This window comes from Parasteatoda tepidariorum, chromosome 7 (assembly GCF_043381705.1).
Source record: "Parasteatoda tepidariorum isolate YZ-2023 chromosome 7, CAS_Ptep_4.0, whole genome shotgun sequence".
NCBI classification, from domain to species: domain Eukaryota; kingdom Metazoa; phylum Arthropoda; class Arachnida; order Araneae; family Theridiidae; genus Parasteatoda; species Parasteatoda tepidariorum.
This window is the reverse complement of record NC_092210.1, coordinates 55,290,725-55,304,664: the sequence shown is the minus strand read 5'-3', so window position 1 is coordinate 55,304,664 and position 13,940 is coordinate 55,290,725. Positions and strand designations below refer to the sequence as shown.

The 13,940-nt window shown below is 29.7% G+C and overlaps 1 protein-coding gene across 2 annotated transcripts in view; it reads left to right on the top strand.

Annotated features, from left to right (window-relative positions):
• LOC107443113 (uncharacterized) overlaps window positions 1-13,940 on the top strand; it is a 56,083-nt gene that overhangs the window by 20,225 nt on the left and 21,918 nt on the right. Inside the window, exons 2-5 of one of the 2 annotated variants that reach the window (XM_043043838.2) lie at window positions 3,461-3,685; window positions 8,234-9,625; window positions 11,365-11,753; window positions 13,403-13,543. In XM_043043838.2, coding sequence (XP_042899772.1) covers window positions 3,616-3,685; window positions 8,234-9,625; window positions 11,365-11,753; window positions 13,403-13,543 — 1,992 coding nt within the window. In that variant the 5' untranslated portion in view covers window positions 3,461-3,615. The remainder of the gene's footprint in view (window positions 1-3,460; window positions 3,686-8,233; window positions 9,626-11,364; window positions 11,754-13,402; window positions 13,544-13,940) is intronic. The other variant, XM_043043839.2, reaches the window with a different exon arrangement.

Genomic DNA, 13,940 nt, shown 5'->3' with positions numbered 1-13,940 from the left:
AAAAAAAAAAAATCTTTTTTTTTTAAATCCAGCATTGACACAGCGTGTGATCACCTTGAAGTTTGTCTAATGCCCAAGCAACTAAGAATCATTCAACCTGTCAGACAAATGCTTAAATTTTGAAGAAGAATCGTCAAAAGGGAAAACGAGGATTAAGTCAGGGTCAAGGAATTCCAATACTACACGAATTTACCCTGAGGCTATTTGACTTCGTTAGAACGATGGTCACGTCTTAATCTGCAGTGATGCTGAATGTTTCATGAAAGAGTTGGGGCCGTAGTCAATTTGGTAATAACATTGCTAAGTATCGTGGGAGAAATTGGATTTTAGCTTCAGGTACCTTTAAGAAGACACGGTACCTTTACCTTTTCCACAATTTTTTTAAAAGCATAAGAATTTGTCAATTTAATTCATTTCCTAGTTTGTAATTATAGCTCTGATTTCATGTTCTTTTTTTCAAATTTAGACTTTGCAACAGTCTTTTTAAATCACTAATCTTTTCCAATTTTTCTTACTAATTCTTAAGGCTTTCAGTAATCGCTTAATACGCAATGTCAATTGATAGTTTATATAAATTTAAATATATAATTTAAGCTCATTAAAGAAATATTTTAGACCATGTAAAAAACTCACTAAAAAACCTAGGTATTAGAAATTTTAGAAATGATTTGAAAAATTATAATATTTTTAGATAAGTTTGTAAATTTTATCCAATAATGAATTCGTTTATTTCAAATGTATCTAGTTCGCGGATTAAAAACAAAACTCCTAAGATCGCTATTCACTAATCATATTTTCATGTATTAACATCCAATCTAAATTATCGAAAGGTTTAACCTATAATATGCCTTAATTTATCAAATCAGATTTTATTTTAACTTGCAAAATCAGACACAATAACATATTTTTTCTGAGTAAACATTCCTTTTTTTTCCCGACGGATTCGAAATCTGAAATTATGAAGGAGAATCTGGAATGATCAAATCAGACGAACCTTATAATGTTAATTTTGCATGTTGCATCTCTATAACTATTTAAATGAGCAAGACAGAAAAATTTTACAGCATTTTTCTTCGATCTAAATTCGTCTATCTAAAGATGCGAAACAAAATAAATACTTAAAAATATACTTAATAATACTTTTAAAAAAATTTTGAACATTAAAGTGTTCAAAATTTCCCATAAACTATGTAGTTTTTAATGGTGGAATTCCTTGAATTGTTTTTAAGAAAAAGAACTGTAAAAATGTGAGAAATAAAAATGTAAAATTATAAAAATAAGTGCAAAATTAAAAAAATGTCTTATTAATGTGTAATTATTTTTCACTCCAGAACAATTTTGCCAATTTTTTTAAATTATTATCAATTTTCTGACTTTTTTTTCATTTAAAATAATATTGCTCGAAAGGGTGCAAAACTTATTCGACATACGGTTCAAACCTTTTTCGAACAGTTTTAAATTACATAATAATTGAAAATATTTATTTTTTTTAAAATTAATTTAATTTTAGATAAACTAATTTTAACGTATTGGGTGCAAAAACTTTTTGATCGGATTAACCATATCCAAACATCTGACGAAATACGTAAAAAATTACCATTCACATTTAGGGATTAAATTTTAAACCAATCTCTTGACTAAACTATTAGAAACACATTGTTTTTAACTGTAGATACTTTGATTTTGTAACTTAAAATCTAGTTTGCACAAATTAAATAGCATATTTAATATCGGAATCACGAGTATAAAGAGTGCATCATAAGAGTAAGTGAAAATTCCATCATTAAAGTTATTCAGGATGTTCCGTTTTACTTTCTTATCTTTATTTTACATATTGTGTGCATTGTAAACTGTAAAGTGCTATTTTAACATAGACTGTGTAAGACAATAAGAAAAATATCGACGTATTTGTAAAAGGAAGAATTCAAAACTAAATTTTTATCATTGCTTCTAATTTTGCCCAGCGAAGCAAATCGAAAAGCGTTTTCAGCAACCATTAGATATATTTTTCGAATGGTATATAGCGATAAATTCTCACATTTTTAAGCATGATCTCACGAATTCTACAAAATTCCATACTGATGTGTTAGGAAGAATAGAGTTGACTTCATTTTGAATTCAATTCATTCCCGGAAACTACTTGCATGGAATTCTTTATTTCTAACCAAGTTGCTGCGCGGTCAAAATAACTATAAAGTCATTTTTTCTGAAATTTATAAGGATATATAAAACTGGAATTCGCAAAGCGTAAATAATTTGCAAATTTCTATCATCTGATAATTTCCTTTTATGGATTAAAATACATTTGTGTGTATTGTGTTTGTGTGTATTGTGTTTAAACTCCTAATAGATGTTCTTAACAATGTAAAATAAATACATAAGAGACTTTCAATCATTTTTAAATATCCATTTTAATTCTTATATAACAATTGTATTATATATCATACATTGTAACTGAAGATTTTAATAATTTTTGTATTTATTAATGTGATTTGTTTGTCATATATGGAGATTGTCTTGAGAATAACACTTTTCAGATTATAAAACTTTCTATTAAAATATGACACGGATAACAAAGAAAACGTTCCATTAAATATCCATTCAACGTTCATTTAAATATTAATTTTAATTCTTATATAACAATTGTATTATATATCATACATTGTAACGGAAGATTTTAATAATTTTTGTATTTATTAATGTGATTTGTTTGTCATATATGGAGATTGTCTTGAGAATAACACTTTTCAGATAATAAAACTTTCTATTAAAATAGGACACGGATAACAAAGAAAACGCAATTTTTAAAATATGTATTAAATCTTTTAAAATTTTAAACCGAATCTTTTCGATTAAGTTGCTTATAACCGATTGAATTTTTTTATGAGCATTAGCTGGTTTTAATGAAATTTTGGTTCAATAGATATACACGTTTTTATAGCCACTGATTTTAAAATACCCAGTAACTCGTAGTATTTAATTAGGAGTATGGTTGGATGGAATCAATTAGAATTTTATATTTATTACCATATCTTACTTGTCATGCTTGGTAACAAAAGTAATATTCTCCAAATAAAGGATAATAAAGAGTAAAGAATGGTGTTTCCGAGAAGCGCAAGATCTCATTTCACGGTTCTTAATTCTCAGTTAAGCAAGTGAAATTTTAAGTAACTACAGATTATCACGAAAAGAAGACATATTTTCTGACATTTAAGCGAATAATTACGTGTTCTATCTGGCAACCAATTACGTCCTTTTTTTAAAGGAAATATGAGTAGCATGAGAGATTTACAATATGTTTTGAAAGAAGTTGTTTATGATTTCTAAACACTTTTATAATACCATTCTTAATTACGATTGTGAAAGCATGAATTAATCATTTTTCTTATTTTATTTCACTTATATTTGAATATGATGTTTGTTGAAGATGTATTGTCACTATTATGAATATTTCTTCTAGAAAATCTGAAAGACATGATTCGTCATTGATATATTCCTCCAACTAGCCTCTCAAGATTTTTATGGAGCTTTTGAATTTTAAATGAATGGTAAAAAAGTCAGTATGTGGCCAAAACACATGATGCAGGAGGGAAAAACGAACATAAAATCCAAGGGATGACATCTATTCTTAAAGCATCGAGTATTTTTGTACTATTCTTCACTTTTATATGGCATATAAACACGGGTAAGTCTTATTTATTTCTTTATTTATTCCCACCCTCTTTCTCACTCTCTCTCTCTCTCTTTCACTCACTCTCTCACTTACTCACCCACTCACTCACACGAAAGCAAGTATGCACATGCACACATCTACCTTTTTGCGGATCCCCATTGATTAATTCCAAATCTTATAAAAATTATAAAAAAATCGTGATTACGGATTTAATTTGAAATGCAACGAAATGCATAATGAGCTCCTGTATCTGGTAATAATTAATTAAACAAGCAACACATAAATAAGAATCAGAGCAATGAGGTTTATGAAGACCTTAAATGCATAATCGGGTCAAATAAGGCTGATCTAGAAGTCCTACGTAGTCAAATAAAGATATGTATGGGTTATATATATATATATATATATAAACACACGCAGTCCTACCCATATCATTAGACACACTATAAGATTCTATGTAAAATTATAAATATCAGGTGATACTATACAGCAGTATTATTTTTACTCGGATGAAACCGGTTTGCACTTGTTTACATTCGTGTATCGATGGGCTAACATTGTAATGCAATACGTTAAAAATAAATACAAATAGGAAGTATATAAAAAATATCCTGAATAAAAACCCATTACATGTATGTTTAAATATAANAGAGTTTATACTGTAGTGCATTTCTAATAGGTTTAACGAATTACATGTCATTTATTTGAATTCAAATTTATTTTAATGAGTTAGTATTTACTAAAAAGGTGTAATTTTTTTTCAAAAAAAAGGTTGTTACATGGATTTGAATTATTGTTTTGAGTTCTTAGAATTTTGTGCATTTGCAATGGACCTAAGTTAGTAACGAGCGAAGCGAGCTTGGTTTGCGAAGCGAACCATATAAGATTGCGTAGCAATTTTCGGGGGTTGGCGAGCGTTAGCGAGCAGGGGGTGCAGCCCACTAGTATATATATAGATAGATACACGTAAAAAATTCAACGAAAAAATATCTTCTTATCAACGATGTCTTAACCATAATTATGCTGACCATGACGCTGCTTCTTAAGCTTAACAATGCTCATTTTAAAAACTAGATCTGAAAATTTTTTTGGAAGTTAGGGATACCTTTCCTCGTTTAGAACACTTTAAAAAAAATTTAGTGTACTACTGTTTACTAATTACTAATTTAGTACTACTTGGGACAAAATAGAATTTCGATGAACCAGCACCAAACTGAGATAATAAGAGACTTCTTCATGGTAGCGACAGAGATATGAAACATATTCTGAAGTACCGGTTTCAATCCCAACCGATTTCTGAGATATTCTCCTTGAGTTAGATACAGGTTCCACAAAGCCGAAACATCCTAATGTTCATCCCTCTTTTCATTTTGTCCCCCCTCCCATAATGTTTCTTTTTCTTTCGAATCGAACTCAATTTTTAAACATCGTTCGATTTCGTTACCTTGAACGCTTGATGTGTATTTTGTAGTTGGTAATGTTGTGCTATTAAACTTAATACATTCATTCGAATCGATCCATGCCAGCCATTATCGATCCATTATCATATCAGCAGTGCCCACTTTTTAATTTTAGTCTGATAACAACTAATGTCCAACAATATACTTTTCTTTTTAAAGTTGTCGATTATAATATTTAGCTTGTGACTTTAAATACGCCTGCCGTTAACTTTCTCAGCTAACCGTTACGTGATTTTGTTTACTTATTTGTTTATTTTTGCGCCTTTCAGCAAAATTTATACTATTGATTTATATAACTAATTGTTTCATCATTATGATTAACTTCTAAGCATTCTATATGCTAGTGCCGCAAACTCTGAAATAAAATATCGTAAGACATAAATGTTATTCTACATCAAAGCTTTAGCTTATTATTGTTGCTTTTTGCAGTTATAAAAATAACAAAAATTTTGACAGACATTTTGAGAAGCCATTTCACCAATGGTAATCCAAAATAGAAAGAAACGTAAAGATGTCCAACTTTTAAGCTGAACTATAAGAATATTAATTTTTTTTATATAAATGTTTCAGAAATTTATTAAATTTACAAAGCTGCAGCCGTTGATTTAAGTAATGCACGCAATAAAAATTTTATTTATAAAGTTATTGCATGGAATTTCAAATCTATGAAGACTTGAAATTTAGAGCTTGTATATAAGTTTTGATTTATAAAAACTTAATTTTGATTTATTATACTTTAGAGTGCCCAAAATATCGTCAGCAACACCAGCCTTTTACAATTCTTCATTTTCGTTCTCTCAATAACATATCAATCGATATTGGCGTTTTTATTACAAAACTCGCTTTCGTGCTGGTTAACCATTAGCAAAATGAATAAATTACGATAACTTTAAGGGAAAAATTAAACTTTTTTTAATGAAATATAAAGTTATTAAAATATAAAATTTAGCTCTTGGCCTTGACGTGAAGCGAAGAGCCAAGGTAACAAACAAGGTGTGTGTATATATATATATATCGTAAAGAAATAACATATTATGTTAATTTTTTATAGCTGCTGTGTAAATATCTTTTAACGTCATTTTTATTCTAATATACATAATCGTGAACAGAAAAATAGCATATGAATCAGTATTATAGAAATATTTTTTCTTTGTGGATTTATAATGAATGATTCATTCTACTCGAAACTTCAAATATTTGAATTAAATAAAGTTCATGTAATATTTGATCACATTGAATCGTGTAGTTTAATTGCTCTTCGCAATTGTAAAACCCTTTAATATCTTATAATAAAAAAAACTAATATCGTGTCTAATAACAATATTACATAATATAAACCTAACGTAAAAACTGCCTACTAATACCTAATTTTGTACAACAAAAATAACCTATCTGCAATCTTATTTCAATCAATAATCTAATAATTGCAGCATCGTGATGCTCAACAATTGGCCAATTCTTTTGAAACTTACTATTATTCTGCAGTTTATGTTGAAAATTAAGCAGACCTGCGCTCTCCCAAAACTAAAAAAATTGTAGTAAAATTTCTGAACGGATATTTGAAAATTCGCTGTTTTATCTTTTAAATTTAATATTCTGTGAACAGAAATCCCACGCAGAGATTCACAAACAGTATTATTATTTTTTTTTTGTAATGAGTGTGCAATTTTCAAATGTTTGAAAATCGTAAAAATGCAAGTACTATTTAGAATACTACGAGAAATAAGGAATAGTATAAATATTAAGAGTATAAGGAAATAAAGAAATAAGGAAATAAGGAATAGTAGGAATAGTATTAAATAATAGTATAAATATTTATTCCTTTTATTATAATGTCTAATAAATCATTAGAAAGTTATATCTTTCATTTCTATAACGCTTTACAAATGGCTGCCTTTATTACAGAAAAGGAACGTCTTTTAAAAGCCAAAGACTATAGAGCCAAAAGTATTGCCGATTTTCCCGGAACTAAAAGCAAATATTCGGCACTTGCATTTGATTTTTGAACTATATCACGCGCGCGTATAAAGAACCCTTCAGTACGAGATAAGACAAATCCAGGATTTTAAACTTTATATCCAAAAACTTTTAACTAAATTTATTTAAATTCTTTTCTATACCTGACAAATATGATTTTTATTTTGATTTATTGAACTTACCAGCTTTTTAATATTATATAAAGTGACAATAAAAGTCGTCTACTCCCTAGTTAAAAAAATAAACACATTTTCATACTCGATACATCAATGGAGAATTTTTTATCATCCGAAATTTTTGATTCCTTTTTGTTCAGATATTAAGTTTTTTTTTTTTTCAAAAATAATTGTTTGTCAGTTTTAGTTTTCCCCCCCGCACAACACTGATTTTTTTTTCCGACTTACTACTACCACTTACGAACTTTTGCAATTTTAAATCCTCTATACCCTTCTAGTGAGATTTGTTTACAAGAAAGTTTCACATTCTGCAGTTTATGTTGAAAATTAAGCAGACCTGCGCTCTCCCAAAACTAAAAAAATTGTAGTAAAATTTCTGAACGGATATTTGAAAACTCGCTGTTTTATCTTTTAAATTTAATATTCTGTGAACAGAAATCCCACGCAGAGATTCACAAACGGTATTATTATTATTTTTTTTTAAATAATTGGAAAAGTAAAACAGTAAGTTTTCAGATATCCGTTTAGAAATTTTTCTTTTTTTTTCGGGTGGCGGGAGATGTGGGTCATCTTAGTTAAACTCGTTATTTAAAATGGTTTTGTTGCATAATCTGCAAATAACCATACAGAGCAATTTCATCTTTTTTTAACCAATGCATCACACCCATCCATTATACTCATATTCATTGCTTTTCAATCTAGATTTCATTACTAATAATGTCTTTTTAATAAATTCGAAGTATTTACTTTATCCAAACATTTGTAAAAATTACATGATTTTTCAAATTCTTGCTGAAATGTATGTCAAAATCTAAATAATGAATTTCATTAATTATTAATACAAGTATAATTATTCTTCATGTTAATAAAAATATAAATTTTTATAAATAAACCTTCATATGTGCTTTTTTTAACAGCAGTTCTAAGTTATATATTTTTTGTTTCAGAAACTACGCTAAGTACCTACAGTGATGCGGAAGAGGAGGAAGAAAAGATGGCGAATGTCTTGTTTGGAAATGGATCTTCTGTGGACAGTATCACATTGCCTCCAACTGATGATTCCTCATCTAGTCTAGTCCTGGATGACGATACAGACTCTAAAAAAGAACACGTGTGGTGGGAAAATGACACTAATTCAACCGATTATGACGAATTAAATGATGAGAAGAAGAACGACGCTAGTCCCGAAAACAGTGTTGATCGAGATTTGTTGGAAAAAGTAAATTACTTCTTACCAGACCAGCCTGTTTCGGACACCTTTGTCTTCACTGATTTCAAACGCGAATCATCTTCCCAAACCAAATCTGTTCTACTTAGCTACGAAACTTACACATCCTCTATGCCAGATATGACCACGAGTTTATCTTGTGGTTTTGGTGATCGGAAATGCAATATGCTTGGGGAAGATTCCCCCAGTGATCTAAATTCAAAAGCTAATGAGGAGCAATTGCAACCAACAGTTGAAACATTTCACCCCACTTCATCAGTGAAGTTATTATTACCCTCAAAGCTGGTCGAAGAAACATCTTCAGAAATATTAAATTTTACTTCAGATATTGAATTTTTATCTGATTACTTGACATCTACTCCGGCCAATAGTGCTACAGCTCAAACATCAGAAAATCTCATTTTGGAGGAAAATACTGACAGGATAAAAGATGAAATAGTGATTCAGGGTTTGACAAACAAGAGTGATAAATCTAAACAAGTTACTAAAGAGCGTGAGAGTCCAAGCACCATGACTGATGACTTACCAGTTAGGACATTTTCGAAGACATCTGAAAATACTCCTTCAATGCCAACGAAAGAGTTAATTTCGCCATGGAATGCGCCTTCGGGTGAATCAATATTATTTTCAAAAATATTTAGTACATCATCATCTCCGCTTTCTAGTCCCGTTCCAGATAAGACTGCTGACACATCGACAACCGATTCTTATTTTTCACTCAAAACAAACACTTACATTTTTCCCGAGTTAGAGTCAAAAAAGAAAGAGGAAACTGACTTGAACGATGACGTTAAAACTTCTTCAATTTCACCAACTTCTCTCTTAAGCTCATTTTCTACGATCTCTTGGCATTATTCTAAATCAGATATGACTATTCAGGATGATAAATTTTCCAGAAAAGAAAAGGTTTTGGACACTACATCTGTTCTCACATCGTCCTTTAGTCCAACACCTGTGCTTACAGAAACTGAAAACTTTTTCAGACTCAAATCTTCTTTTTCCCAAACTCAACAAAAACAGCAAATTTCACTTGAGTCTTCATCCATTTCAGAGAGCACTGCAAAGCCTTCAGTTCTGAGTTCACAAAGCATTATTACTAATCTCCATACAGGTATTTTATATCGCTTCATCTCACAAAGAAGCTTTTAAAACAATTTTATTGAAAGTACTTTTTAAGTATAATAATAAATAATATAATAAATAAGCATTAATCTTATAGCTTTTCACAGACCTATTTTTTTATTTTTAAATGTTTTACTTTTTCGAGTTTTTATAATTAACTTCTCAAAAATATAGTGATTACTTGTGCTGGCCGTATTATTTAACTTAATCATGTTTCTTTCAAATAGGTTCCTCATACCACCTAATGAGGTACCACCTAACTCTAGAATTTCACAGTATAAAAAATATCGATTGACTACACGATTATAGTCAGCATAAAATGAAAAAAAGAAAATTGCCGATATTAACTTCCATCGTTGTTCTATTTATCTATTTATTTTTTGTCTTTGTTGTTGCTGACAATGTGGTACTGTACCCGTATTGAAACACTGTATTTTTGTTCTTATAAAATGAATTTAAGGGAATGAAATCAAATAATGATGGAAGCAGCTTTGAAAATTTTGCGAAATTTTAATCAACTAAGCATATAACGTAGTTAAAATATTTTTATTAAACTATGTTGAGTTTTCTAAACTTGAATTTAAATTTTCTGCCCGTATTCAAATCTGGTAACAAACACAACGGTGATGAATTATTTATTAGACCTATAGAAGCATTTTTTAATAGTATGAAGTATGGTACATATGAAGTATTATGAAGTACATAGTATGGTACATAGAAATATTTCTCGTTAGAGTATTATGTAAATTGTAAATTCAAAGTGCTTATTTACGAGAGAACAATTAAAAAAATTTTTAAAAAAATTAAACAATTACATTTTGTAGCATAACTTTTTTGAAATTTACTGAGAATTTACTTTAAAATTCGCTTTGAAATTCACTTTAAATAAAATAGAAATGGGAAATGTTTCTGTATAAATTGGTTAGTTAAAAAGAATTAAAAGGTGTCAAAAAGCAAGATGTAAACTTAATTTTTTTTAATAAATATATATCATTTCAAAGATTACATCTTTAAATATTTCAAATTCATTAAGAGAATTCTTATATATTCTTCCTTTTTTTTTATAAAAACAAAAATAGTATTTTTAATTTTATTAAAATATTTGGAAATTTTTTATTTTTTATCGATTTAAAATAATTTATACAAATGAAGTTAAAACAGGGTAAAAAGAGCTCAAATAATGTCACAATGCGATCGTTTCGACAGTGAAACTCCTTCAGCGTCGAAACTCTGAAAACACTTAAGTGTTTCAACACTTACATCTTTAGACTACCATCATTATATAACATCATTTGTATTTTTTGAAGTTGCATTAATTTTATTCATATACTGGGCAAAGTTAACTCTTCTTCATTTCAATAACATTTAAATTTGATTAAAATTAACTATTTTCGATATCTTCCGATAAAAGTTAAACTCATTTGTCTTTTTAACCCGTTCAAGACTATAATCACATGTACGTGATCAGGCGATGAACGGTAGTCCCCTTCACTTGATAAAATTAAAATTGATAATTTAAATTGAGATTTCACTTGATAATTCAAATTGAGATCACTTGGGCGTGATCTCAATTTGGTACTCTCGTATTACATCTTGTATTGATACGTATACTCGTTAATGCCTGGGAAAGAGCTTCTTCTTTTGCTGGTTCTTAATAGGTTAAATTCATTAAATAAGGAAGAAGATATCTGATATCAAATAAACATGTTGAAACATTTAATATTACAGATACTTTTACCACCATTGTTCCTCTAACGCGGGAAAAGGAAACAGTTCCTCCTCCAAGACTTACAAATCCTGGTTGTTCTAGTCTACCAGTTTGCGTCGAGATAACGTTGCTGGAAACAAACTGGGAACATTTCTGTTCGCAACAACAGGACTTTCTGGAGTTCTTATCTACATCTCTTTCCCATTATACACGTCCTATTCATCCCTACCACATTGTGTTGGACACAGAAGTTTGCACTCTCAGCTCAAATCTCAGATCCTCTCAAAATTCACCAGATGTTACCGTTGCTTTTTATGTCACCAATGAATCTGGCGAGTATGAGGAACGAATGACCGAGCTATGTGGCGTCATTTTAAGAAAGTGGGCACCTTCTGCTTTTAAGAGTTCGGTAAGTTTACATAATGTTATTTATCATATTTTCAAATGCTATTGCTGTTTCTTTATTATTCGTTTCTGTTTGATATTTTTCCTTTGATTAGTATTTTCGTGAATATGCAAAAAAACTGTGAGAATACTTCACCCCTATACAGTGTTTCTTTTTTTATAATAATATGAAGAAAACTAGTTTACTTGACCGGAAATCAAGCAAGTCAAATATGATTTTTTTTATTCTGCCAAAAGGGGATTTCCATACCTGCCAACTCTTCCGGATTTTCCGGAAGATTTTATTTTCTTATTTAAAATGGTAGTAAATATATACTATTTTTTCTTTTGTAAACTTAATTTTTAAATGATTTTGATCACCACTATTCTTACAAAAATTAAGCACATATATTAATATGCGTTACTATAATGGTTGTCAACTTAAGTTTTCTCAAATACAACGTATTTGTTTGCTTAAAATTGAAGTTTTAATTTCATTTTAATACCACTGGGAAAAATGATAATGGAAGGGATTAAAAGTTGGCAGGTATGGATTTCACTACCAGTGCGACATGTTCATTGCGTGGAGAGTTTTGGGCACAAAGAAAAATCGGTATAAAATAACTTTGGTTCGAAGAGAATTCTACACAAAATTTCAATTACACGAAGCAAAGCAAAGGGACAGAAACTGTATGTGTCATCGTAAAAGTTTGCTTACGTTGAGTTTATATGTTTGAAATTCCACTTATAATCCCATTGTCATTCTCTTGACGTTTTAAAAGATCTTTAAGATGTCTCGCAGCTACTGTGATACCAGAGACTAGGTCTTTATCGAAAGCAACTCGGGTTCCAACCTCAAATCCTTCATTCAACCAATTCAGTGCTATACCCTTTTATAGAAAGAGAATTAAAAGTGTTTACTTTTCCAAAAATGATCGAAACTAACGTCCTTAAGCTCCGTTTACTCTTCCCAGATCATAACGGAATAAGATCCGCGCGTAACACCATTGGATTGGTGTGACGAATGAACATGAGTCGATAATTATTTAGTAACGCGGACTTATGAAAATTAAGGCTTTACAATTTCGTGACCAAAGTCATGATAGGGATAAAGTGATCAGCATTGTGCCTCGACCACCTTAACTTCCGAGAAAAGCTTATACCCATTGACCTGAATCTGAGTGTACCTCAAACCGCCACCAAAAGTAGGGGTAGTCAAATCATTACCAGTTCTTCACAATGACAGTTCAGTGTTTTAAGTATTGAACCTTCATAGCTGATCAGGTTTAAAAAAATTTTAATATCATTAAAATATAAAACAAAAATAAATTTGTATTAAACAAAAATATCACTTAATGAGTTTCACTAATTATGAAACTTCAGACCTGAAAAGCAAAATTTCTCACAACTATAAAATCTAGACGTTATATGTCACTTGAGAGCCGACTATATATATATAACATCTCTTTCATTCCTTGAACAAGTAACAATACATTTCCTTTTTATAGCATATAAAGTAGAAAACACGAAATACAATGTTGTTTAATCACAACATAAATATTGTCAGTTGTCTTGCGATCAATGTATTCAATTCTAGAAATTTTGTCGATGAGGAAGTAGTAAATTCTTACGATTGTGAATCGTGTAGTGACTAATGTTTTTGCCATTCTGCAGGTCATTGAAGTGCGTATGTACAGCCGCGAAAGCATCTCGACGCCTCTGCCTATCATACCTGAATTAAATTCTGGATTTGTCGCAGCTGTCTCAATATCGGCAGTAGCTGGTGTTGCTCTGTGCTTACTCTGCATACTATTGGTAAGTTACCTGTCACGATGTATTTTATATATATATATATACATACATATATATAAATATATATATTTCCTCTAAGTCTAAGAAACTAGTTTTATATAAACAATAAAATCTGTCTTATATTTGCATTTCAGTTTTGCCCGGTTTCCATTAAACAAAGTAGTGCGATGTGAAAAAATAAAAAAGTGATAGCAAAATAAAAATGTGCAGTTATCTAAAAGTAATGGTAAAATATGCATTGATACTTGCACTCCCGTGCAACTGAAAATTAACGTAAGTGCTTCACGATACATTTCAAGAAAAAATATTTTCGAACAAAAAATCTATTTCCGAATATTTTCCTTCCCTTGCTAATATTAATAACGCTAAAATGGAAATTAAGAACTCGGAAGAAAGTTGA